The sequence below is a fragment of the Onychostruthus taczanowskii genome, unplaced genomic scaffold, assembly GCF_017590055.1.
Source record: "Onychostruthus taczanowskii isolate IOZ18803 unplaced genomic scaffold, ASM1759005v1 scaffold19, whole genome shotgun sequence".
NCBI lineage: Eukaryota > Metazoa > Chordata > Aves > Passeriformes > Passeridae > Onychostruthus > Onychostruthus taczanowskii.
In genome coordinates this window covers 666,684-693,575 of record NW_024499128.1, presented here as the reverse complement: position 1 = coordinate 693,575, position 26,892 = coordinate 666,684, and the positions used below count along the sequence as shown (strand labels likewise).

General features: G+C 43.4%; 1 protein-coding gene across 1 annotated transcript in view; it reads left to right on the top strand.

Moving 5' to 3' along the window:
* IL20RB (interleukin 20 receptor subunit beta) overlaps positions 1-23,954 on the top strand; it is a 48,012-nt gene extending 24,058 nt beyond the window's left edge. The window contains exons 2-8 of the mRNA XM_041401566.1: positions 9,739-9,933; positions 14,824-14,961; positions 15,647-15,837; positions 18,639-18,763; positions 22,027-22,177; positions 22,840-22,985; positions 23,829-23,954. Coding sequence (XP_041257500.1) covers positions 9,739-9,933; positions 14,824-14,961; positions 15,647-15,837; positions 18,639-18,763; positions 22,027-22,177; positions 22,840-22,985; positions 23,829-23,954 — 1,072 coding nt within the window. The remainder of the gene's footprint in view (positions 1-9,738; positions 9,934-14,823; positions 14,962-15,646; positions 15,838-18,638; positions 18,764-22,026; positions 22,178-22,839; positions 22,986-23,828) is intronic.
* The last annotated feature ends 2,938 nt before the right edge of the window (positions 23,955-26,892 follow it).

Sequence of the window (26,892 nt, the reverse complement as noted above, 5' to 3'; positions counted from 1 at the left end):
TCTGTGAATCAAAATCTTTATTATTTTTCACTGACAAAACAAAGTCTCTGCAAGAGCTAAAAATCTGATATTAAAATAGAAAAAAAAAAAAAGCCACTAAAACCCTCCAGATTAAAAAGAAACCATGCATTCAAAAGGAATCAGTAATCAGTCACATCTACGAAAGTAGAAAATGGGCTTCAGTTTGTCAAATAACTAATTTTTGGTAGAAGCGGACCCTCAAATTAGAAGGATCCAGTGGCTGTAAATATTCTACAGCAATGTGCAGGACTTGGCAGACTATACAGACTTTTTAGAGACTGATTATGTATTCTGTTTTTATTGGTGCCATGTCTGTAATATTTGTTTGTCCCTAGCTGATACCACAGTAGGTGATATAAAAAAAGATGCATGAATAATTTATAAAAGTACTCAGAAGTCACCAAAGTGCATTGCTCTGATGATGTAGTGTGCACAAGGGCCTTGGATAATAAAAGTAGATTATATATCATAATAGATTCTATGTAATAATAAATTAGATTGGAAAACATCAGAAGGATACATTTTGTTCTGTATTTTGTGCTGCATTTCTAGAACTCTGGTCAATATAAACACCTAAAGCTGCAAGGGAAATTTACCAAGTAAAAGCATTTTGCAGGCCTAATAAACTTGAATGAACTTTGTGTTAACGATCACTGAAATCCTGCATTGTCTCAGCAGGTTCACTTAGGCATCTCCTGAAACCTTCCATCAGAAAGGTGAAATTCTGTTTGTAAGTCAGCAGAGACATAGATAGATGGTTATTCATAATCAGCAGGACCACAATTTTAAAAAAATTCCTGTTATTAGCCATACTTCAAAATGGAAATAAAGCCCAATGGTGATTTCAGTCGTGCATCCCCACAGTGGAATCGCTGTCACTCAGAACAGTAAAAAGAGAAGGGATTTCACTCTGATTGCAATGGAATTATTACTTGAGGTGAAAATCTGGCTGGATACAGAAAATGTTCTGTTGGGACAAAATCTGAAGCTTCCTGAAGGGAGGTTCCTAAGAGTCTCCTTTCTGGTTCTTTCCACTTTGAGCAGGAAAGAGGTGTGGCACAATCAAAGACCCCAGTTCACAACTTCTGAGAGGGGTTAAGCATAAGACAGCCAGAGAATCACAGAACTTTAGAGTCTGTATCTAGGTTAAATTTATCAAGAAAATGTCACAACATTTCTCTGTGCATGCATTGTTCCTTGTACCTCTGGAGAAGAAACCATGATCCTTTCATGAATGATTCAAGGTGGCTGAGGCTATTTTGAAACAGATCAATGAAAATTGACACTTTGGCCCTTGGCAATTCAGGCTTTGCTCAAAGAGAAGTTAGGGTTGCGTGAACTTTTTTTCTTCTGTGGAAATGTGAAGAAAATTATCAAGCTATTTGAACAGAAGCCTGAGACAGAATTATGGTTAAAATTTTATTAATTTCCACTACCTTGAATATCATAATTTAGTGGGTTCTTGCTCATCTGGAGGGATGAGGAATCAGGAAACTTATGTTTTGGCTGTGTAAAGTGTGGGCTTGTGCTGTAGGATTCTAACAGAGTGATGGTTTGGGCACCTTTCCTCTCTTCCCTTCCCTTCTCCTTCTTTAATTTCAGGGGCAGTGTCTCACCTCCAGTCACCAGAGAGGACAGATGCCAGCAGGATCTGATGGAATCATTTATCTGGAGCAGAAACTCACCCACTGAGCACAGGATGGAACAAAAGAATCAGAAATGTTTGAACTTCAGCCCTTGGCCCATGGCAGAAAATTTAATCCCAAGCCAGGGAGTCCTGATCCTCCCAAACTTCAGTGGTGTGCAGCAAAATGGCATTCCAGGAACTGGGGAGTGAAATCCCAGAATGAGCTGGGAGCTGAAATCAGTGAACAGCCATGGCAGAGAGTCCAAGCCAAAGTTCTTGGAGCAGCAGGTATCAGAGAGGAGAGGCAGTAACCAAAGACAAGGAGATTCCTGCCCCAGCAGCAGCAGGTTATGGAGCAGAAACTCTCCCAAGGGAAACCCTTCATGAGCCAGACAGTTGGTGCTGGTCAGATATACATGAGCTGATGGAACAGACTGAAATAGAAAATATTGTCATTCTTACCTGATTTGGAAGAGTTAATGGACTTGCTTTTAAGTACGTCTTTTAAACGGTCTAAAATACAATTTTGAATGCCAGAGGGATTATTCTCACTGGTCACAGCTATTTTATCAGACTTATTTCCTTTCTGCTCTTCAGTTTAATTCCTGAAACCATCTTCAGCACAATCAGGATTTGCTTCTTTAAAATTCTTATCTCCTCATCCTTCGTCCCAGTGAGAGCTAAGCAGAAGTGTTTCTTGAGTTTATTTCCATATTTATTTGCCAATATCTGACCTTCAGGCCAGACACAGAATTTTGACAATAAAGAATGGTCTCTCCTATAACACCCAAACATAGGAATATTCAGATATCTGTTTGCACCCTCCTGCACCTGCTCTGAGGGTTCAGCATGGATGCTCTTACATGGCTTTGGAGTCTTTGTTTTTAAATTACTCTATGAAATAGCAATCTTTTCTCACCGTGGAGTCCCAGTGGATTTTATACATTGTTTATAATCCTGAAAGGTGTCCTGGTTTTAGTGTCTGAAAATCAGAGGAGTAACCCTGTCTTTATGGGCACGTTTTGCATTTCCAGAGCTTCCAAGTGCTCTGGAGCTGCAGACAATGGACACCTGTGAATCAAAAATCAGCTCTGGTGATCTCACAATGGTCTCTTCAGCCCCAGGCTGCAATCTCAGGTGGGAGAAATTTTTCCTCCACCACTGCAACTCCATTGAGTTTGGCTATGTTTGGAAAGAGCCAGAGCAAGTAATTCATGCTTTAGAAAATGACACTAAATAGAAGAGTTGAACTTCAGAAAAACAAAGAAATATGCACTTCCCATGTTAACATCCTCAGAAATAAACAGGTTTAAAAAAAAAAAAAAAGACATTATTAAGAAAAGAAACATGTTTGATAGTAAGAATTGTCCCTTAGCAGAATGCTTACACATATTTTCTGAACTCAGGAGGCTTTTAATACAGCAATTTGGCTCCTTCACCTGTACAAATATTTCAAAGAATGCTTACTTCTTTCCTGTTAACTCCATTTTTCTTCAAATCCTTCTAGATCCCATTTATTTTAACTTACACTTTCTCATTATTTCCATACTTCTGGAAAATCTAAGATGGAATTCATGAAAAGCAATTGCCATATACACAGCAAAACATGCATAAACATCTCACCCTACAGAAATAAAAAATATTCTTTGATAATTGGAGTTTTGTTGTGTCTTTTCAATGTGCTTGGGTATCTCGGGCCAGTTTTAAATATTTAAATATTCATCCATACTTTTTTCAAACATGGAATTACTAATCCTCACTAGAACACACATTAGCTTTTTTCCCAAAATTATCTTTTTTGCACTAAATTGTGGGATGTTCCTCCTAGAGATTCCATAACACAATCTAACAAGGAAGGTGCTTTATTTTGTTTCTCTTATACTGATTCTGAGGGGGAAAAAAAAAATAATCAAGAGCAAAACCCCAAACCCAAACAATCCTTCACTTTTCTCAGTTGCACCAGGCTTGGTAAATTTATAATTCAAGAAATCAAGTGGTTTTAAGGAAAAAAAATCACCTTTTTGTTTAATCTCATGGAGAGGTTTAACAAAGTGCCTGTCTCTCTAAAATGAATGGGTTTTTTTCTGGATGAGCTGGGGATGGGTCTCACGCAGATGTAACAGAAATGCATTTACCAGTGTGTATTACAGCTTCCAAAGGTTTTGTCTTCGACAAAATGATGCCTACAGTCATTTTGTGGAGCAACAGTGACATTTAGTGGTGACCGAAGAAATTCCTAAATTTTAGTGTTCCTTTAACGTCTCAATGACCCCGGGAACATTTAGCAGATGTTGTCACCTTCACTGAAATTCACACCTAATTTTCCGTTCCTTCTCTCCCCATTCTTTTGTATATTGTAATGCAGTGTTTGCAAATGGGTAAAAAGCTCTATTTCTATAATAAATCAACACAGATATTTTAAAAACAAAACTTCTTTGAGGATCTTCCTTGAAAATCAACTATTTTTCATATCACGATAAAACATTTAATAATGAAAAAATGTGAAATCTTTGAGAATCAAACTGAAGCAGTGCATTGCAAAAATAAGACAGCAAGGATTATATTTCCCTTATTTCCCTTAATTTTTCACTTGTTATGTCAACATTCTGGCACTGAGCTTTGATCATTCAGTTGTGGTTTTGCTTTGACCCCTAAGCAAGAAAGACTTGCTCCTCCAAAGTCCGTCTTTCCTATTTCCTAGCAAGTCCCTTTTGTGGTGCAGGTGTAAATCGCACACTGAGCTGGGGGATGAGCAGGGCTGAGGATGAGCAGGGCTGAGGATGAGCAGGGCTGGAGCTCTGCAGGGCTGGAGCTCTGCTGGCTGCCCTGCTCGGGCACCACGGGCAGGTCCCCTCCTGACCTCAGGAACACAAACATCATTTCTGCTGCAGCAAAATCCAAAGCTGTCATAGTTGAGGTGGTCATAGTTGAGATGGAGACAATACAAAGCAACACACTCCATTTTCAGAAGGCTTCAAGCCCCTTTTTATCATAGCAGGCATGCTTTTTATACATTCTTACAAGACTCCTAAGTTTACACTTTACTCATTGGTCACAAGGGACAAACAAAGTGCTCATTGGAACAGGCAGTTGCAGGTTCTCTCATTTATCCTTCTTTTTTCTTGGTTTCTATGCCAATGACCTTGATAGCAAATTCTTTCAGGGGCAAACATGGATCCTCTTATCAAACTTCTCTCTGGCTCACAGAAGTCACTGTAAAACCTCTTCCACACAAAGCCATGGTCAGGCCCTCAGCAGAGTGAGCAGCCAGTCCTAACCGCCCCTACAAGAGTGCAAGCTGAGTTATTCTGCTTTAAAACAGTTTCCTTCTGATGTAGGGTTTCAAAAAACTTCAGCAGAGTGCCAAGAGTAGAAATGGTTGGCACTGAGTGTGTGCAGCCAAAGGTTTCAGTGCCAGAAGGACATTTTGGGACCTACACAGCACAGCTCCCATCTCCTGGGGAAGTTCAGCCCTCTGAGTTCAGCATCCCCCAGCCTTGCTCTCCCCATGAATACTTGTGGGTGCACTGCCGTGTGTTGTGAGGTGTCAGTACACCTCACTGCTCATACAGAAGCAGCTCCTGTGAAAGTTAATTGAGCCTTGCACGTGAAATGAGGCCTTTGAGTGTGCTGGTGAAACAGCAGGACAAAGGCTACAAACTGAACCTTGACTCAAGCCAACAGAAGCCATGAGAAAGCTGGCAGCTCTTTGTGAGAAGAGTTCTGCAGCAGCAAAAAACAATTTGTTTTCCCTGAGGAAGAACCCTAAGACTGTGGAAAACAACCTGCTTTCCCTGAGAAAGAGCTAAGACTGTGGAAAACAACCTGCTTTCCCTGAGAAAGGGCTCTAGGACTGTGGAAAACAACCTGCCTTCCCTGAGAAAGGGCTCTAGAACTGCAGAAAACAATCTGCTTTTCCTGAGAAAGAGCTCTAGGACCTCAGAAAACAACCTGCTTTCCCGAAGAAGGAGCTTTAGTACTGTGATAAACACTAGCCACTTTTATAAACTCTTTTTACACCGTTAGATTGAAAAATGAAAACTATCTCTCACAACCAGCTTTTCCTGCACGTACACACAGGGGAACTGAGTGACCAGTCAATACAGGGTAACAACTTGTTACTGACCAATTGAGGATAGACACTGAATATTCTTTAAAAACCTTATAAAAAGAGATGCACAAAATAGACTAAAATCGATCCTTTTCTTTTTACACCACAAAGTGTATCCTGCATCCTTCTTTATCGAGCATGACAGTGACATCTGAGCTCCTTTGGGATTTCAAGAATGCGATAAATGAGTGATTTTTCTGTTTTTTTTCACTCTGATTTCAGGGACTCCATCTATAATAAGAAAGGAGATCAGATTTGGCAATGATCAGATGAACCTAAAAGGGCTTTTGGCACTGTTTTCAAACAGAATTATTTAGCTTAGCTCATTGACAAGGTCTATATATCTACTGATGTGTAAACTCCAGAGTCCACCCAGTGAGCTGTGCTGGATCTCTAATTCTCATAGAGAAAATTCTGGTTGGAAGATTAAAGGAGAAAATCAGGCATTCAGGTAATGTCATTTCCAGCTCAGCAGCAGCATCTCTTGTACTCATCTTGTCCATATTTTCAGGCTGCCATTCAGTGGAAGCAGCAAATTAATATCTGCAGGGTTGGAAGCACGGAAAAAGTGGAGATCAGAGACTTGAGGGAGAGTTGGATGGGTAAAACAAGTCATTTTGCTATTTGTCTAACCATGGGAAAAGGGGCATGACTGCCTCCTCCTGAGTCCACTTATTTAACTGAGCAATTAATTCCTTGGTACCCAAAAAGCAAATATTTGCAGTTAGTGTCTCAGTTTGGAGAAAGCTCTAGGAGACCTTTCTGCCCAAACCTATAAACTGTGAAAACACAGCACTGCAGCTTTTCCAGCCATGTACTTAAGTTAACATTCAAAACTCCTGAATTTAAAGAGCTGGTTTTAGGGGTCCATTGTCTATCCTGACCAAACTCCTTCCCTTTAAAGAGTTTTTAAAATGCTTTCTAGATATGCAGCAACGAGTTACTTTCAGGTAGCACTATAATTTCTCTTGGAAACACCCAGCACTGTGTTTTATTGTAGTACTTCTCCCTCTGGTCATTTATTTTCTTGTGCCAGCTGGTCCCCAGCTCATGGTGGCACTGATGTCCAGGACAGGGACCCCTGGTGTGGCCAGGCCATCTCCCAGCAGCAGGAACCTCACACCTCATTTATCCTGACCCACCAATTCCCTGAAATTTGCATTGCCCAAACACTCAGCTGCAGATCTGACTCACTCCACTCCCCAGCAGGTCAGGCAAATAAACCTTTCAGCTGCTTCCCAGCAGCACTGCAGTCACCAGTGTTTCCAAAAAGAGACTGGCTTGGAAATGTGAGTACGTATTTTCCAAGGAAAGAAAGAGTGAGTTTTTGAATTTATGAAAGAACAAAAATAATATTAAATTAAGCAAATGTCTCCAGATTCTCAGACATGCAGCAGCAGCAAAATCAAAAATCCCCACATTGTCTTCTTCCTTCCATCATCTCCCTTCTTCCTTTCATTTCTTCCTTCCTTTCCTTCCTACCCCCTCTCTTCCCTTTCCTCCTTTCTATCCCTCCTCTCACTTCCCTTCTCCCTCCAGCCCTGCCTCTGCTCCTTCCTGCATCCCTCCCAACCTCCCTTCTCTTTCTCCTCTCCATCTTTGGGACAGACTGAGTGGTCCTGAACACTTCCCAAACCCGGGAATGTTTTTCTTCCACAGTAGAAGGATGTTCTCTGAAACGCCTTTCAAGTCATCTTTTATCTTCTTGCTCTTCATTATCCCAATTTCCTGTTCCTTTTACCCAAATCTGTACAGATAACCCAAAGGTGGCTGTTGTGCTGAGTGACTTTGTTATTGTTGGGGAATGAGAGCAGCTCCCAGACCTGTTTCCAATCCTGGGAATGGCGGCCACATGCTGCCTCCCAAAATATGGTTTTCCCTTCCCTCCACTCCCACACAGTGGTTTTGCAATGGAGGTAAATCCTTAAGCAAAGGTTCTGCACTAACAGCAAGGTCATGTTGAATCCTCCAGCACACAGAACTGGCACACACACCGGTCAGGTTTGCAAGGCTTCAAGTCTTCTCCTAATCAGAGATGATTTCTCACTCAGTGATGCCATCCAGATAAAATATTTCTCTATATTTTTCACATTTATGTAAGTTCTTCCACAGATTGGAATCTTAAGCATATCACAATACACACATAAACAGTTTTTTCCACTTTTCTCTAAGAAAATCTTTTCCCCAAACCAGCTTGGGGAGAGGCCACTTGAATTTGTTTTCCTAGAGGAAACCCCTTTAGAGGTTTTTCTCCCAAAATTGCCCTAAACCAGGACAAATACATAATTAAATCCATTGTTAAAATGTTTTAACATCCTTCAGGATATCTGTGTATAACAGGGGATGTTATATAGTGTTATATAAAAGCCTGCCCAGTTACTACTCAAATAACTGGAACTTTTCCTTTATAATTGTAACCTGTGTTTTCTCTTTTCTGTTCCTTCAATCCATTTTCCTTGGAAATTACCTCATGTGATCACCCCACACTGAATTAGTTATGGATTTCACAGCAATTCCACAGCATCCTGGCTTACTGGTGCAACTACTGGCCTGAATAACTTGAAATGCAAGGCAAGAATTGCAAAACAAAGTCAATCAGACAGATGTTTATCTTTAGAAATACATGTTTTGTATCTTTTATCTTTAGAAACACATGCTGAATAACATTAAAATATTTCACAGGGACCATAATTGATAAGGAAAAGTTATACAAATATTTGTTTCAGCAATTTCAAAAAGACCTGTAAAACTGGTACAGCTCTAAAAGTAAAACTGTGCAGCTGAAAGTGTCCATTTTATCTCTATAAAACCATGTATTTTCATACAGCCCTTCAGAACAGGGGGAAATGTCAGAAGGTGTTTTGCCACTTTCATTGCTGCTGTAATCTAAATAATCACCTCTGTTCCAAGCCTGCTGTTTTGCACCCCTCAGCCCTGTGTGTGCACTACCTTCAGCTTCCACCTCGAGTTTTCTTTATACACACCACATTAAGGCAGGAAATATAATGCAGTATTATCACAGTTTTCATTTTGGAACCTTGCTGATAACACAGGGCAGCTGCAATCCTCATTCCTGTGGCAGATCCACTCTCCCTCTCATTTCTAATCACTGATTAATTAGGAAATGGGCCTGCATTTATCTTCCCCACCCTTGAAAATGAAAGGTCTGACTTGCTCATGGACAGGGAGAAATCTTTGAAAAGCAAAACTTCCAGCTGTGGACTTGATCCCAGTAAATATCATGCAAACTCTGCGAAAACTCTCTTCTGTGCATCTGTTTAAGTAATAAAGAGAATGGTGTGAGGCACAACTCTGACACGTCATACAGGCTTTGAGATTCTCCTCAGCTTATGGCTGAATATTTAATCAAAATGTTTAATCAAAATTCCTCCACGTGCTTATGGCACCACAAGAGCAACCTAGTGAAGAAGCAGATATGCCACAGAGCTCTAACAGAACAATAGTTCAAACTTCAGAGCTGCCTTATTTATAATTTCTTGGTACAACAAGAGAACAAATTGGTGTTTTTTCCTACTGACAAGTAAATTTTGCCTTTCTTCTGCAAATCTTTCTTTTGCTTCCCTGCAAAAAGCACATTTTCCTATTGCTAATACCATTGAACACATGCATGACTTCTGATTGTGATGGCCTGAATTTTAGCATCTGTATTGTTTCACACTTCACATGAGACTGAAAATGGAAAGTTTTTAAAACACCTCTCAGTTGCCCCATCTCTGGGTCACAAAAGGGCTCAATCCAACAGCTGAGCAGAAGAGTGAGCATTACAGCTGAATGGAAAAACCCAACACCTCCTCTTTCCTCCTTACCAGCCTCTGTAATCTGTCAGGGAGTGAAGCAGAGTTGCCCCATCCAGCAGAGAGCTGCACAGACCTGCACAGGGCTGCTGGCAGCAATTACCTGGCACTCCCTGCAGCTGCACCCTCCCAAACAGTCTTTGTGCCTCTTTGGCACTCTGCAGGCAGGCAGCAGGAGTTTCACACTGCCCTGCAGCCTCCACTCGCTGCCCACCATGGCTGGCCCAGAAAAGGCTCCCTGGCTGCCAGGGGAAACTCCTCAGATGTGGAACAGGGTGTGAACCTGGGCAAAACCTGAGCAAAATGCCACCAGAGCTCATCTGTCTCTTCCTGTGCACTCTGAGCGCTCCAAATCTCTCAGGTAAATGACTGAAAGATCTTCACTTACCGGAGCAGGAGACAGAGTGGCTGTGAGTAACAAAGTCTTTCGTCCTTTTGTTCAAGATGCCTCGGCAGCACTTAAGTTAATGAGTACGAGGTCAGGTGATCTTGAATTTTAATTCTTTTTCTAAAATGAATATCACAATAAGCAAATGAAAAAGGCAATCTGTAAATTCTGTTCTGCAGGTTATTTCTGAACTCTAGAGAGAAATTTCAGTTTGAAGGAATTTAAGTAATGCTGTATTTGTCTCTGTTCTTTTGCTGTTCTGTGAGAAGCTGAACTCTCAATTCTTCTTTTCAATACTGATCACTGAGCACAGGGATGCTCTGCCTGTGGAGGGGATGCAGGGTCAGAGAGGAAGGGTATAAAGTGCTAATTAATAGCTCAAATCGCTTCTCTGAGGGTCTCCTTCACCCTGGAAGGAGGCTGTACAACTGGTAATCTGCTCCTCCAAGTACATGCTCCACACCAGACCCATGTCAGAGGAGCTTGGTCTCAATCTCCTGACTGCATTCCAATGTTTGCAATCTCTGTTTTCTACAAAGCAAACATGGCCAGTCTGCTTGGGTTTTCCCTGGTCCAGGTTTCCTCAATGTGCCATTTTAGGTTGTGTCAACAACATTCTGGTTGTCTTGTGTTCCTTTTTTTTCCTCTGCCTCAGAAAAAATCTTTTTACAGCTGCCTCACTATTTATAGCTGTTAGATGCTCAGACAGAATCCAGTGACAGCATCAAGTGGTTTCTGCTGGGAAGGTTTATTCTGTGCAATAGGGAAGATTATGACAACTATATTTTAAAAGATGACAGAGCTAGACAATGGTTCTTTAAAGAAATGTGGAGTTGTTGTTACTGTATTTTTGCTCAAGGCTTGGCTACCTGAGAGCTGTTCCAGGCAGGAGCACTGCTGCCTCTGTGGGTGGTGACTGCCAGCCTCACACCGTGACAGAGAGTAGGAGGGGAAGGTGGCATAACTTACACCCTGTCTGCCATTCTCTTGGCCTCAACCTGAGATACAGAAATTCACGTCCCAGTCTCCTTTCTGAGCAGAGAACATTTATTTGGTGGAATGTTAATGCCCTAAGCTGCCCCTGATGCTGTGCAGAGCAGGCTCCAGGTCAGGAGACAGTGTGTTACTGTCTAGCCCAGGACTCTGGGCTTTGGTTCTGGATGCTGGGGACAGAAAAAGCCAAGGGGGATGTAGCAGGGTCTTGCCTCTCGCTGTGAGTTTGGTTAATCAGCAGATGAGGGAGGGATGGCCCCAGAGCCTGCAGGTTGGAGTTCTAGCCAAAGAGATTTTAGCACAATTTATTATCCTTGTGGAAACTGCTATTTTCAGGACTTAGAGATGTGTGGCTTTCATTTTTAACATTTAGCTAACAAAGAAATGCCTTTCTCTTCTCAGGATGTTATTTTATTGTTACCAGTGTTGAGAATTCCCTTGTCAGATTTCCCTTGACTGAAATTTCCTCAGAGTCAGACCATGCTCCAAGATTCAAAAAGCTGGTGGTATTGTTGTTCTCCAGACTAGCAAAAGAAGGTTAAACAATACAATAACTGGAAGTTAAAAAGCCAATGCTTACTACCACAACAGGAAGGATTTCTCAGCCTTATATATAAAATTTTAAGGGATAGGCCAGGTAAAGCACTCCTGAATACTATACAGCACCAAGTCTGAGGTTGCTGTTTCTTCTTGTGTTTGCTGAACCCCTAAAAAGAGATAATATTATGAACAAAGAGGTAACTGTATTAATATTTTTAAATATTAGCAATAAGTAGTCGTGATAGTAGTGATGAAGTAACAGCAAGTAATGAGAAAATATTACATTGTTCTATATTCACAGAGCAACAAGGATATTAAAATCTATCCCAGAGGAATGGAACTTTATCAAGGTTTATTTAAGGTATTTTAAACTAAAATGTAAGACAGACAAACGTGCTATGGTTTGACCATGGTTTTTTAATTGTAATTCTCTAACGCAAAGCGAGTAAAACCACTAAATTAAAAGGGCCATCACCACTCTAAATGGAAATGTATTCTTTGTGTAACAAATTAAATAGAATATACTGCTGATAGGGTAGGAGACAAAAATGCTATTTACAGAGAAAATATCATTTCTTTGGCATGACTGGAGGCATTAGGGTGAGAGTCAATACCCTGGCTTGAATGAGTAGTTTGGCTTTTCCTGTGAGGCTGCTGGTGGATCCAAAACCAGATGGGAATGTGGCAGCTCTGGGCTCTCAGCCCTCTGGGTCTCTGTCCAGTTGTCTCCTGCTTTGGATGATTATTGTTTCCTTTTCCTTCAAAATGAACAAGCTAGAGCTGCTGGATTATTTCAGCATTCAAACAAAACACTTTATTCTTTGTACTCAGTGCTATTTATATAACCTAGGATTGTCTTTCCTCCCACTGTTAAATTTGTGTTCGTTACAATTGCTTTTTGGGCTGTTGCAACAGATGGGTGGGAGAAACCATGAATATAATTTGCTTGGCTATGACACAGGATTATGTCCAGATCAAAAGTACTCTGGAAAAGCATGAACTCTCCTCCAAACTGCAGCTTTCAGCATCTGAGGCCAAACAGGAACTTAAACCAGAGAACTGCTTTTATAGAGGCGTGTACCTTGCCATTGGGTACAGAGCTTCTCCTAATGAAAGCAGGAAAGAATTTCTGTACGAACTTTTCATAATTTCTGTATCTTCATAATTCTGAATTTTCCTAATTTCTATATGAACTTTTGTGGTTCAGCTGAAGTGAGGTGGCAGCCACTGTGCCAGTAGAAGACGCACTGGTTTTGACAAGAAAAAAGTGCACTAAGCCAAGCATAGCCAGGAAATGAAGATTGGTCTCAGCCGGCAGGAAATAACCCTTGGGCCATTACAAGACTGATAGTCCAATCCAGAATTCTCTGCTTTTCAAATAAGTTTCTAGACAGTTTAATAATATAGGGTTTAGCACTATTGAATGCAAAAAAAATTATATCAAAAATGTCCTAAAGTCAAGACTTGAAAAATAGGAAAACCTTCAGTGCAGTTCACCCCTGCTCAGACCTGAGCTTCGTTGTGTCTCTGAGTCCTGGGGAGAACCAATGTTTGTTCATGAAAAGGAAATCTGGTATGGAATTCACACCCTCAAGTATGCCAAATCCCAAAATTAACATGGGAACCAAGCGCAAGAAAAAGTAACAAGACATCTGGGGCCATCCCTCCCTCGTCTGCTGATTAACCAAGCATGGAGAAGAATGGAGTGCACAAGAGACCAAATGGGTGGTTATGCTTTGCTTTCCAACCTAGTTCATGTTGTTCACACATGTGATTCACACTGTGATTCTGCTGCAGTGTGAAGGTCACTAAAAACTTTGCTTTTTTCATTTTTTAAAGACTGCAAGTGCTTTGACTATGGTGCTCTGAGCCTATGGAGCCAGAGCCTACCAGAACTGTGGATCTGGCAGAGAGTGACCATTCCATTGTCTAAAGGACAAGGAAGAAAATTTCTCATCCCAGAGAAACCTGAATTTTATTTCAAAGAGCAGCTGAGCATTGTGTCAATAATGTATGACTTGTGCCAAAGAATCATAGGAGAGCTGGCATAATGATTGCCCACATCATTAGTAATTTTATAACAATATGATACAGGAAATTAGACAGCTATTGTTCCAATTATTTAAAAACATTGCTCATGGACTTGTCAGCCTGGTTTTGATCATGGGTAGAACAACTGACAATTTGCTGGATAACTTTGTAAACATGGCTCAGAAGAAAACACCATTTTTAGACGCAGGTAAAGACTATTGGATGACAAACCTGGTTAAGTGAAATAAATTTAATCAAAAAATAATCTTTAAGTAACACACTGTGATAGCACAGTAACCTTGTTTTGGGGAGAGTGCTCACCAGTGAGCTGATAGAAACCAGTCCATCCATTCCGCCCTCCCAGTGGTTTTTTGGGAACCATTCCCTGCTGAGCAGAGAGAATGGGACTTTCCTGGGACTGGAAAGCAGCAGAAGATAAGTCTGAAAAGTTCCCACAGTGTAGTCCGTGGGGCATCCTGCCTCCTGTGCTCCAAACATTGCCAAGGATCTTATATGAAAATACTCCAGGGTAAAATCAACCACCATCCCTTAGTTATGCTGTGGAAACCTCAGAGGAAAGTAATAATTCCTGTCATAGAGCATGGAATAAGCTTATTCTGTTAATAAACTTTGATCACAGCATACAGGACCCTCCATTGTCAGAATCCTGTTGAAGGAGCTATCCCAGAGCTGGGATCTCCCTCAGCAGCAAATCCAGCCTGGAAAGGAACAACACATTTGGAACCACGGCCTCCTTGGAACAGTTTATGGAGTGCAACAGAGCCAAGTCTGGTTTTTGGCTCCATTAAACCCAAATGGAGGGCTTGGCCTTTTCCTCCCATCACAAAAACTCTGGTGGGAAAGATCTGCTGAGGTCACTGTTAGACTGCAATAGACTGCAGCTCTCAGCCTGGGATGGGCAGCATCCATCAGCTTCAGCCAGGCAAGAAATTCTCTGTCCTAAACCAGAACTGACCCAGTATTAAAAATGCATCCAACTTTGGAAGCTATTCACTACTTCATCAGGAAGCAGTCCTCACTCACACAGAGGTCTTGGTCAAACTGTTTCAGTGATACAATGAAAAACTAAAATAAGGCAAAGGAGCACTTTTAGCTGAGCTGCTCCATCCTTTCTTCTTCTCTGTAATATACTTCAAACACTGAAGTGACTGTAGTGAAATGTGGCATGTGCTTCTCTAATGCAAAACACTGTTTTGCACTATTCTTCTAAGCTTCCCCCCCCCCGCCCCCCCCCACCCCCAGGTAAACTCTTTTTTTTTTCTTTCTTTCTTTTACTGGGAATTTTAGGAGGAGATGTTTTGTTGCCAGCACCTCAGAGTATCTCCATTCTTTCAACCAACATGAAACACTTCTTAACTTGGAGTCCTGTGATCGTCCAGGGAGCAACTGTGAAATACTCAGTTGAGTTTCAAGGGTAACTACTCAATTTTTTTTTTATTCTTTTTGCTTTTTGAACATTGTTTATCTCAACTTTAGGTTCTAAATTGTTGGGTGTCTTGATCATATTCAGTTCACAAGCCTAAGAGAAGTTTAGCACTGTTAATGAGAAAGGAAAAATTCCTTTCGTTCCAATTCTGGGACAGTTTGCAGGTTAATGGATGCTGGAGTAATCCAAGGTGTGATCAATTCCATATAAGAAATCTGACTCTATCCAAGAATTCAAAAATTAAGAAGATTTGCAACATTTTGTTTAGAAGAGGAAGGAGAAAACATTGAGATTTATTTCTTGTAAAGCTTTTAAACATTTGACACCACAGGAGGTTTCATTGCCAAGGATACATCTTGAGCTCTGACTTTTATTACAATATGGCTTTGGGACTGGGAGTGATCAAGTCAGATGAGTGGGCAGGGCTTGCTGCATCAACACTGTGTGGGCTGTCCCCACCTCCCACAACACCACATTTGGCTCACGAACCCGCTCGGGGTGGTTTTCTCCAGCTAAGATCCAAAACACACCCACACTGCTTCCAAACACCTGTGGTGCTCTGTCCCCAGTGCATCCCAGTGCAGGTTTTACCTGGAAAGAACCCACCAGCATCCTTGGCTACACAGATAGAGCTCGTGTCAGACTGCTGCCTGTTGCTTCCTCTCCTCCTCAGGGAATACGAGCGGGAATACGCCAACGGGAGCTGGATCCCCATCTCGGAGTGCTCCCTCACCACAGCCACCATGTGCAACCTCACGGAGGACATCTCAGCCACCGTGGCCTACAAGCTGCGTGTCAGGGCAGAGCTTGGTGCCACCAGGTCACAGTGGGGCACCACGAAAGGCTTCTTCAACCGCGCCATGAGTGCGTCCGGGCTTCAATGACATCTCCTGGGCTGCACTCTCAGAGCTGGGTGTTGGGGTGTTCTCAGGTGCCTGTTTGTGCCCAGAGCGTGGCAGGCAGAGCACAGATATGCACAGAGCACACCCTGCTTCTCAGCTTTCAAGATGCTTGGTTGGGGGGTTCCCTTCTCAGACAAAGTTCTTGGGCATGAGTTCATCCCAAGGCAGAGCCATAATCATCTGGACTTGAATTTCAAGGGTTTCAAAGATAAGCAAGATGACTCCAGGAACTTCCTTTTACAGGCTGGTCATTCTTATCCTTAAATTTAAAGGTTTCTGTTCAACCAGGCTTGCTGTCGTTTAATCCAAGCCAGGTAGTCACCTGTAAGAGGTCCAGAACCTGATCCTAAGGGAGCTTTTACTCTAGAAAACAGCTCTGTCATGCTCTATGTGCCTTGTACTGTCCTGAAAATCCCACTCCATGGTTCCCTCTTCCCATCTTTCAGGTGACCTCAAAAGAGGAGAGAAAACTGGAACCCACAGCATTAATTTCCTTCTAGCAATGCAGGATGTTTTCTCCACATCCTTCCAAGTCCTGCAAAGCCTGAGGCCCAGCTCAACCCAAGGATTAAATGAGCATAATGTTTCTCTGGAATAATTTCCTCTGTTCTCTGCCATGTAGTCAACAAAAACTGTGGTGGGAAAGATCTGCTGAGGTTAAGACTGCAGCTCTCAGTCTGGGATGGGCAGCATTCATCAGCTTCAGCCAGGCAAGAAATTGTCTGTCCTAAACCAGAATTGACCCAATATTAAAAATTCATCCAACTTTGGAAGTTATTCACTACTTCATGATGGAGCAGTCCTCACTCACACAGAGGTCTTGGTCAAAGCAGCACTGTCAGAAGTGCCACCTAAGCTGGTGACTGTGTCTCTTTGTGTGGTAGCATAGTCTAGAGAGTGCTTTAGATAAAAAATCCTCCCCTTTTCCAGCAGCTGTGGAGGCACAGACAGAGGCACAGACCACACTGTCAGGCAGAGACAGGAGAAGGACATCCCTGAGACTGACAGGAACAAAAGCAGCAGCCTCTCAGGGTTCAGTGAAATATTTGGCAGATTGGTCCTGTGTCTTAGGGACCCCAAAGCAGCCTTCAGACTGAGCTGTGTTCAGAGTTCAGAGGCTACAGCTTGCATTGGGATTCAGTGTGAATGTGACAGATGTTTAAAATAGAAAGAAAAGTCACTGCAATTTCTTATCCTTATGCATTTTCCTGCTCTGCTGTCGCACCTCTTAGGAAGCCTGGCACTGAGTCTGAGAGGAGCTAGGGGACTCAAACCCAGCCCACAGGTTCTGTCCAGGCAGCCAAGGCAGCAGCACAGCCCAGGGCTCCTCCAGACTGCACAGCCCCAGGGCCAAAGGCACAGGGGCAGAAGCACACCGAGCAGGATAACTCATGGAAAACACTTTGAAAAGATCTTCCTAAAGCAAACCATTTAGTCACTCTTCCTGAAAAAATCTTCCTAAAGCAAACAATTTAGTCAGTCTTCCTTCATTTCTCAACATTCAATGAGTTAGTTGGTATCCAGTGTGCCAGCACAGAGCTAGATAAAAATGCTCCTGTTTGTTTGGCAGCGGCAACTTGCAATGTCCTTTTGTTAATACATTAGCACAATATTTGCTTTTATCCACCAAATGATAACAGGGTTGTTTTTGTTTTTTTTTTAATTTTGAGATGTGGTGCTAAAGAGATTTTAATCTTTTTTAATTTTTTTCAGCTTTTCATTTAGAAGTACAAAGTAGATTTCCAGGCTTCCCATTTTTGGCACATCATGTACATGCTTGGATTTTATGTTTTCATATTGCTCAGTATTAGTGGCAATTCACTGGATGTAAGAGCAAATTCTATTAAGAACATCTCTTCTATATGGCACCATGCATCACTCTCCTTGTTTTCTTGAAAGCAAAGAAGTTGAAACGTGTTTCAGCTACAGCAGAGTGGTAAAAATTGGCATAGATAAAAGTGTGAATAATGGCACAGATAAATAGTGCAAACATGATCTCTGTACTGCCTTGAACTTCCCAGTTCATAAATGTTCATAAATGTACAGTGCACAGTTTCATCTATGCTCGATTGATTCTCATTATTTCACTCATATTCCTCACAGCAGAACCCCAGACAAAACCAAGATTTGAATATCAAAGTAAGCAGGAAGCAAATCGCCTAAAGATTTACTTGCATACATTTGCAAAACCTGAAGTCACAGCAGATCATCAGCCCAAGTCTGTCTAAAACCATACAGATACTAAAAGAAAATCAGGATTCATGTGAATTACCCTGAGGCTCGTAATGTTTTTCCTTCATCTTTGAATAACTGCCAAAATTCCCATGAAAAGCAGTGGTTTTCCAGCTCCTCTTCTGTGTGGCAGAGCTGATCTTGTCCAGGAGCACGAGAGCTGACCTGATCTGTTGTCCCAGCTTCTGTGGCCCAGCTGGTTCTGCTGCAATTGTTCTCGTGGCGCCCTCAGGCCAAGCAGCTCCTCCACTGCTGGAGGAGAAAATTCAAAGCCTTTCAAGTTCTGTGCAGCTCAGCTGTTGCCAAATTCCCATTTGCAATGCCAGCCATGGTCCTTCTCCTGCTGAAAGTCTGCTCCTGTATTTGGACACACAGGGAGGAAGAGCAGAGAGGTTCCTGCCCCGCTGAAGCTATTCTTGCAGACTGATGTTATTCCAGTGGTGATGGCAGCCTCTCTTCCCCTCCTGTCTGGACAGAAGGGGGGATTTCAGGGCTGTCTCTGGGTGGTAATGGTGGTCTCTGTGTTGGCAGCTTCCCTGACCCCACCCCTGCTGAGGGCCGTGGCAGAGGGGCACCATTTGCTGGTGGAGCTGGCAGACATGGGACCCTCCTTCCAGTTCCGGGTGCTCTACTGGAGGAAGAGCCAGGAGGGCAGGGTGAGTTTTACCATCAGGTTGTAAGAAATAACTAAGAGTGCCCTGAGGGATGCACACTGAGACTGTTTGCCAGTCCCAGCTCCTGCTGTGGGGCTGAAGGACCTGCCTGGAGTGGGTTGGTGCTGTCTCACCCTGCACACACCAGGGGGTTGCTGTGGGCTCCTCATAGAGAAGCTTGTCTGTTCTTTCCACATCTCCTTCTCTGCGAAAAGGAATCCCCCCACATACCTCAACTACAGCTAGGAGCCAGAAGTCAGGAACCAAAGGCGTTTGTGCTGACTTCTCCCTCTGAACTTAATCTGCTTTACTCAGACTGGGATTAAGGTGTCACACTGAGGTGCTGACAAACTTTTCTCAGTTTTCTGAGCAAGAAATTGCAGCTTTAGTAGTCCTTGATGGATTTTTGTTCCATTAATTTATCTGTTCTGGCTTTCAATCTGTGTAAACTTCTAGTGTGTACAGCTTCCTACAATGAGCAATTCTGCACCTTAACTCCTCTGCAGTCTCAACCTTGATTTGGAGATGAGAGAGAAAACAATTATTCCCCATTCACTTTCCCTACCACTCTATTAGTTTCATATTCTGTATCTTTTTCCATCCAAGGACTCCCAGACTACTGAGCTGTTCCCTGTGGAAGCCCTCACAGCTATTTTTGTCTTTACCAGGGTGGGCAGGGAGAAATCTGCAGAGTCCAAGGTGCAGGAACACTCTGTGTTAGCACCATGAAACAAAACAAGTCTTCCCACTCCCTTGTCTCTCCAGCAATTGTTGATGTGACTACCACAGAGCTGACAATCCCATGGAGCCTGAACCCTAGGCTCCTGTTTCTGAGGGAGGATGCTGTGAAAATGTAGGAGAAAAATTCTCATGAGCAAAATTCCACATTTTTGGGGGTTGAATTGCATTTGTTGCTTTATTACCAGATCCTGTGTTCTTCACAGTTGTCTGTCATCTTTGCTATTGTGAAGTGGGTTTTTAGTAACACTAGCAGGTATCAGTTTTCATTATTCTTCCTGATCACCTCTGCTAATACCAAGTCCCCACAATGACTTCCTGCCACTCTCAATTAGCAATTTACTCATACAAAAGTCTTTAGCCTAAAAAGAGGCATCAGGAGCAGGACTGCCCACTGTAAGATCCAGCTAAATGAGATCAACCTTGTCCATGGGCTTTCTGACACCTTAAAAACAAGCAATAGGCTTGTATCTATAGGTTGTGTTTTATGAATGAAATATTAAATCTTCTTCAGCATGTGATCTTAATGACCTCAACATTAATTCTAAATTTCGGAATACTTTCTACCAACTGGACTGTTGAAAACATTAGTTTTGCTGTCAATACAACTCCTGTGCTGGGACTCTTATTATTTTTTTTAATTATTTTTACATTTGACATGTCTCATTTTGATGTTTTTGCAAGAGATCACCCCAGGTAGTCATAGACCTGATTTTGTCCTTGAAATCTTTTCAAACTAATGGCCCTCCATATCATGCATCTGTGGAGAAGGCTATTTTGATGGTGGGAAGGACTTGCCCTGCCAGGGGAGCACTCCTGGCCTGTAGGAATTTTCCATATGTGTGAAGCTGGAGGCTGATCAGGCCTTCTGTGAGAACAGGTTTGCATCTGCAGCACAGCAAGAGGAGCAGCTGGGGAGCTGTTAGCCATCCTCTCATGGCTGGGGACACTGGAAACAGCAAATTCATTTTGCTAGCAATGAATGCAGACCTATTTGTGGCAATAAAAGAATGTACTGCTGCATAGGGCTCACCTCGGCCTGGTTTTGGGGTGTCCCCTGTGGGCTGCCATGGGTCCAGATAGCTCAGTCCTGTTCAGCACAGCCTGCCCGGGCTCCAGGCAGCTCCCAGCCACAGGCAACCTTAGCAAGCTCTGCTCTTAAGTGAGATCAGCTCTTTAGTGATCATCAGCTCTTTGTGAATTCAGCTCTTGGCTTGCTGAGTGCCTTTGGCAGACGCAGGGAGAGAGAGGAGAAGGCTGTATGAGGTTCCACAGAGGTGTCCTTTATTGATCTTCTGCAAAGGACTCAGGGACAGCTCTTCTGACAAACTGGGCAAAAGTAGCTCTTTACATAGGGTACAGGAGTTTTAGGAATTGTCCAATAGTAAGGGTCAAAGGAAAGCGAGCTATAGTCTTACAGAGAGATAAGCAAGGGTCGGAAGGAGGGGAGAGGGGCTTCCAAGGTGCAGTCACCATGACTCTGCCTCTCCTGTCTCAGCCTGCTGCCTGCCAGGGAGGCCGTGCAGGCCCTGTGCCTGCTGCACTGCTGCTCACACGCTCTTTCCATTTGCTGCAGTGTGGCACACACCAAACTCACTGACCCCTCACTAGCTGGTCCATTCCCTCTCTGAGCTCTCTGGCACAGCTCTCACACTCCTGTCACAGGTGATGGTGATGGTTTTGGCATCCATCACGCCCAGAAAAAGCCCAGATCAGTCGAGGCCTCAGACATCCCCTCCTAGCAGGGTACCAGGCTCTGATCTAGGGCCGTGGCCCAGCATCATCATTATGATTCTTTGGCTTACAGCTCCTTCCTTCCACCCCTCCTGCCCTTCCTGAGGTGTGTGGGCTCATTCTGCTCTCCACTGTGCTTTGTGTTGGCTGCTTTCATCCTCCTTTTGTCCTGCTCACACAGGCTCAGACGTGCCCTGCTGCTCCCTCCTTTCCTCGCTGGACAAGCATCCTGATGATGCCAGATCTTTTCATTTTCCCTTTTCTATATCTCTGTATCCTTTACACAAATTTTTGGAGCTCTGTAGCCTGTTTTTGCATTCCTAGCTGGTTTTCCCATTGCTTATCCCTGCCCTGAGACATAAGACAAAATATATTCCAAAGCCTCCATCCTACCTTGGTTCTCCCTGGGAACCAAGGCCAAAACCAGCTCTTGGAGACACATTTTCACCAAGAAACTTCAGTTCCACCTGTGGGAGGGAGGATTTAGAAGGGGCCTGAACTTGGGGGAGGGGGGGTGGAGTTGCATCACCACTCCTGCTCTTAATTGATGCTTTTTTCAATGTTGCTAATTTACTAAATTTATAAATCTGTATTCAGCCTGTGGGGAGTGGGCATTTTCCATACCTGTCCCTGGAGACCTCCAATAAAGACCAACCTTTGTGTTACCTCTTGTACTAATATTATCTCAAAGTGTGTGTTGTTGCATTTCCAGGTTCTTTAAGGCACCAGTGGTAGGGCTGCTCTCTGATGGGAGATCCCTGGCCCGTGCCCTGATGCTTTGTGTTGTGGGGCAGGTGCAGCAGAAGGTGCTGAAGGAGGTGAGCTCCGTGGTTCACCTGGACACCATGGAGGCAGGAGCTGAGTACTGTGTGAAGGCTCAGACACACGTCCAGGCCATCAACAGGAGCAGCAGCTTCAGCCCCACGCAGTGTGTGAGGGCTCAGGGTAAGAGCCAGCCCTCCCTCCTGCCCCCTGCCATGCCCAAAGCTTGTGGGAAATGAATTTGTAGAGAATTTTTTAAGTTAGCTTCTGATATAGTTGGCTTCTGATTGTGATGGCATGAATTATACCATCTGTATTGTCTTACCCTTCACACAAAATTTAAAAATAGAAAAAAAATTAGAATAAAATTTAAAATAACTAAAATATTAAAATCAAATAATAATTTAAATTAAAAATTAAAATAAGCATTATTATATTATTATAATAAAAATAATTCAAACTAATAAAGAATAAATAGAAAAATAAATATATATTATATTATAATTTAAAAATAAATAATAATAAAAATAGAATAAAAGTTTTTAAAACACCTCTCAGTTACCCCATCTCTAAGTAAAAAAAAAAAGCTTAAGCCAAAAAATGCTCTTCCTTTTGTTTCCACCCTGAACCTCCTGCCTGGTTTGCAAACATGCTGTGTTTGTTCCCTGGGAGAGGAACAACAGGAAGGGTGAGGAGTGCAGCCCCCCAGCCTGGCACTGGAGTTTGCTGGGGAGGGATGTCCCCAGGGTGGGTGGAGGAGCAGCCACACAGGGCTCAGGCTGGCTGCAGTGAGTGCCTGCTCCCTGCAGTGTCTCTGAGAAGTTTTGCTGCTCTCTCATTTCCAGGTGACAAATCCATGTGGCTGGTTACTGCCCTCATCTCCTCTGCTGGCATTGCTGTGGCAGCTTTGACCCTGCCTTTCCTTACCTGGAAAATAAGTAAAATCTTCCAATACTCCTGCTGCCCCACTGCTGTCCTGCCAGACACACTGGTAACTTTTTTTTATTGTGCTTTATTGGTTTTTAGCATGCTGGGTATTCACAGGAGCATGGGACAGGCAGAAAAAGCAGATTGCCAGGAAGCCTTGCCCTTTTTATATCCCATTGATTCAGAGAAAAAAAGAGTTCAGTGCTTTGATTTCTACACACCCCACAGGGGTGTCCCCTTGCAGGAAATGATCCTGCGGCTTGTCCATGCCATAGGTCCAAGAAGCCTCAGAAACTCCTCCTATCTCTTCCCCTCACACTGCTGCATTTTCAGAATCACAGGATCAGAATCTTCTGGGCTGGAAGGGACCCACAAGGACCAACAAGTCCAGCTCTTAAGTGAATGGCCCATATGGGGATCAAACCCACAATTTTGGCATTATCAGCACCATCCTCTAACCAGCTATGGCAGCACCAGCAATTGTTCAGGGCTATATAGAAAAGAAGGGAAATAAAAGGCCATTGAATGTGAAAGGCTTTTTAAAAATTCCCTGGTCAGGGAAGATGCTCCTGGTGCTTCAGGGAAAATGGCTTGGGAGGCAGGGACTGACCCTGCCTGAGCAGCTGCTCCCTGAACCAACCAGCTGTGTCACTGTCAACACTGCTCCACGTCCCCTGCTACCCCTCTGAGCTTCTCAGCATCTTGCTAAGGAGAAATCAATCAACAGCTCCTCAGGAATATGTGAGAATGTCCAGTTCAAGTGAGAATGCAGGTTAGCAGCTTCTGTGGCTGTGGGTTCTCTGGGCAGCTGCGGCAGGAAGGATGAGAGGAACACTTTGTGGGAAAAAGGACAAGCAGCCTAACTCAGCAGCCTGAGGGTGTTTGAGGGAGTGCATTTGTTTTCCAGAAGGAATCAGAGCACCCCACCCAGCTCATCCTGTGGGGCAGTGAAGAAGCTGAGCAATGTGACCTGATGGTGGTTGTAATGCCCTCTGAAGAAGTTCTCCAGCTGTGGATTCAAAAAACACTTTAGAGCAGCCCAGAAAACAGACAGCCCCTTTGTAGCATCTTCATCCATCTACATCAAAAGCAAGTAAAGGTGGCAGCTGCCAGTTCCTGTCCTTGTCCTTCACACCCTTACCCAGGAGCAGACATGGGGTGACCCACGCTCCCTTTTTCAGCCACAGTGCTGCTCCCAAGGCAGAGCTGACCAGAGCAACACCTGAAGAGTCCAATCCCTCAGCTCCAAATAATTTCAGCCTCAGTGTTTTACCTCAGTAAGAGCTTCTTACGTGGCTAAGCCAGCTGGAATGACCAGGGGGAAAAAATGCAAACGCTGAAGTGAGGTCATGATCTTTGAAAAGGGCATGAGGGGATGTGGCATCCTAATCTGTGCACATGACTGTCACAGTGCTGGTGCCACCAAAACTTACAGACAGCACTGTGAGGGATGCCTGGCTTTCACCAGTGCTTTGGAAGGAGTGATGTGGGAAACAGCCAGATTTCAGAAATGCTTGGAGCGAGCTCTGCAAGACCAGCAGCATCACTGACAGTGTGCAGCTCCAGTATCACCCAGTCAGGGTGTCAAAAATGCAAAAGCTGTGTATACATGAAGGAAAAAAACCAGGACCTTTAGGGAAAAGAAAATAAAGGGTGAATTATTTAAATGAGAAAGGGTTGGAGTAGAGAAAGATTGGGAAAAGACAGAGAAAGGTAGGCTCCAGAAATAGCAAAAGAAATGGGAAAAGAGAAAAAAAAAGATGTGTGAATAGTGGTCAGGATTTTCCTGGGTGCTTGCTAGGTATCCCTGTGGTTCAACACCATACCTGAAACAGAACAGTGATTATTTCACACCAGGCAGATGTGTTGCTCTGGTCAAGAGGGACAGAGTGAGGGGTAAATGCAGTTCTTATCTTGGCAAACAGAGGAATATCAGGCTGGATGGACCAAGCATCACAGCATTGCCACTTAGTGCCCATCCCAGGCCTGACAACACCACTATCCTCCAGGCACCTTGTCCTCTTGAGGAAGGAAATTGCAAAAGACAAGAGAAATTCCTTCTAAATACGAATAAAATACAGGTGTTGTGTATATGGCAATTATGGCTGTCATATTGGAAAAAAAGCCATTTTTTCACCTGTAAAGCAGAGACTTGTGTCAGCAGGGCATGAAAAGACATTGATCTGAGAAGCTCTTTTCAAAAGCTCTCCGTGATTTTAATGAAATGCCAGACATCTCAAAGAATGCACCTTTTCCAGCTCCATTCTTGCAACCTTGTATGAGGCCATCGGGTGGCAACAAAGCACTGTGGAAAGGCAGAATTGGCTCAGGAGTCTGTACCTGCGCTCTGCCCGGGCAATGGGATCCCTGGCTCCTGGCCAGCCCTTCATTTTCCTGTTGCAGCCCACTTGTTTGGTGTATTCCTGTCTCATTAGCTTCTTTCTGGACAATATTGGAGTGCAGTGCTTTGGCGTTGAATTGTAAGATAGATATTGCTGAATATTGTGCAAATTATAGGGTGAGAAAATCCATGCAGGTCTGGGCATTGAAGACTCAGTGCTCCTCATTAGTTTGTTGATAAATAGCTGGGAAATACCTGGCTACAAGCACCCATGAGATGCTGGGCCCAGGGATGATTTGGAAGCAAAGAGGAAAAGGGCATTTTCATGGGCAGAAATGACAAGTGCCCAGCAGGTCTCACCCTCCCTAAACCAAGCTGGGCAGCGATGGCAGCCAAGCAGGGAGTGATGCTGGCAGTGAGCTGCAGTGTGTTTGGGAAGCACAGACAGCACAGAACTTCAGCTCCTTGCAGGGCCAAGGCCTCCTGGGCAAATAGCCCTTTGCACAGCTTTGAATTTTCAAGGGCAGCTCCACATGACAGAGGTCTTGGTAGTGGGGCTGGTTTAGGGAGCTCCCATGCCTCAGCTTTATCCTTATTTTATACACCACTGATCCAGATGAGTTCAGTGCCTTGATTTCTACACACCCCACAGAGGTGTCCCCATGCAGGAAATGATCCTGCGGCTTGTCCATGCCATAGGTCCAAGAAGCCTCAGAAACTCCTCCTATCTCTTCCCCTCACACTGCTGCATTTTCAGAATCACAGGATCAGAATCTTCTGGGCTGGAAGGGACCCACAAGGACCAACAAGTCCAGCTCTTAAGTGAATGGCCCATATGGGGATCAAACCCACAATTTTGGCATTATCAGCACCATCCTCTAACCAGCTATGGCAGCACCAGCAATTGTTCAGGGCTATATAGAAAAGAAGGGAAATAAAAGGCCATTGAATGTGAAAGGCTCTTAAAAAATTATTTTCATGTGCATTTTCCAGCTGCACATTAAGCATAGAGCATATGTTTCTTCCTCACTTGCAATAACAGATTTTATGTCCTTCCTCATTGCCAATAAAGCAGTTAAACTGTTGTAGAAAACTGCACAGACAACATTAAACAAAAGAAACACCCAAGAAAAAATTCTTAAAATGGGGACATGGGAGAGAACTGTGTAACTGCCACTGCCTCCTTAGCAGACTATTCTCAATTTACATTAGGATATTCCAGTTTATGGCAGCTTGAAGCCAAATTTGAGATGGTGATTGAAAATCCTTTTCAACCTCCTCCTTTGGAAGAATGTGCTGCATTTTGTTAAGCCTGAAAATCATGGTAGAGAACAAGAGCAATTCCCCTGCCTGCCACGTACACAGGGGCAGGGTGGCATTGGTGCAGGCAGCTGCCATCACTGACTCCTTAATTCATTTTCCTGCTATCCAAAAGTTAATTTTGGCATGGTAAACACTGCCTTTGATAACTGATTTTGCTCCCACCACCACAAAACCACCTTGCAAAAAGGCCCAGACCATTCACCACAGTGAAGGATGTGTACGTGTGAGCTTTGCTCTGTGCCTTCCCCTTCATGAGGTACCAAGTGGCTCCATTTCTTTCAAAATAAACTTTTCTACTTTTCTCAAA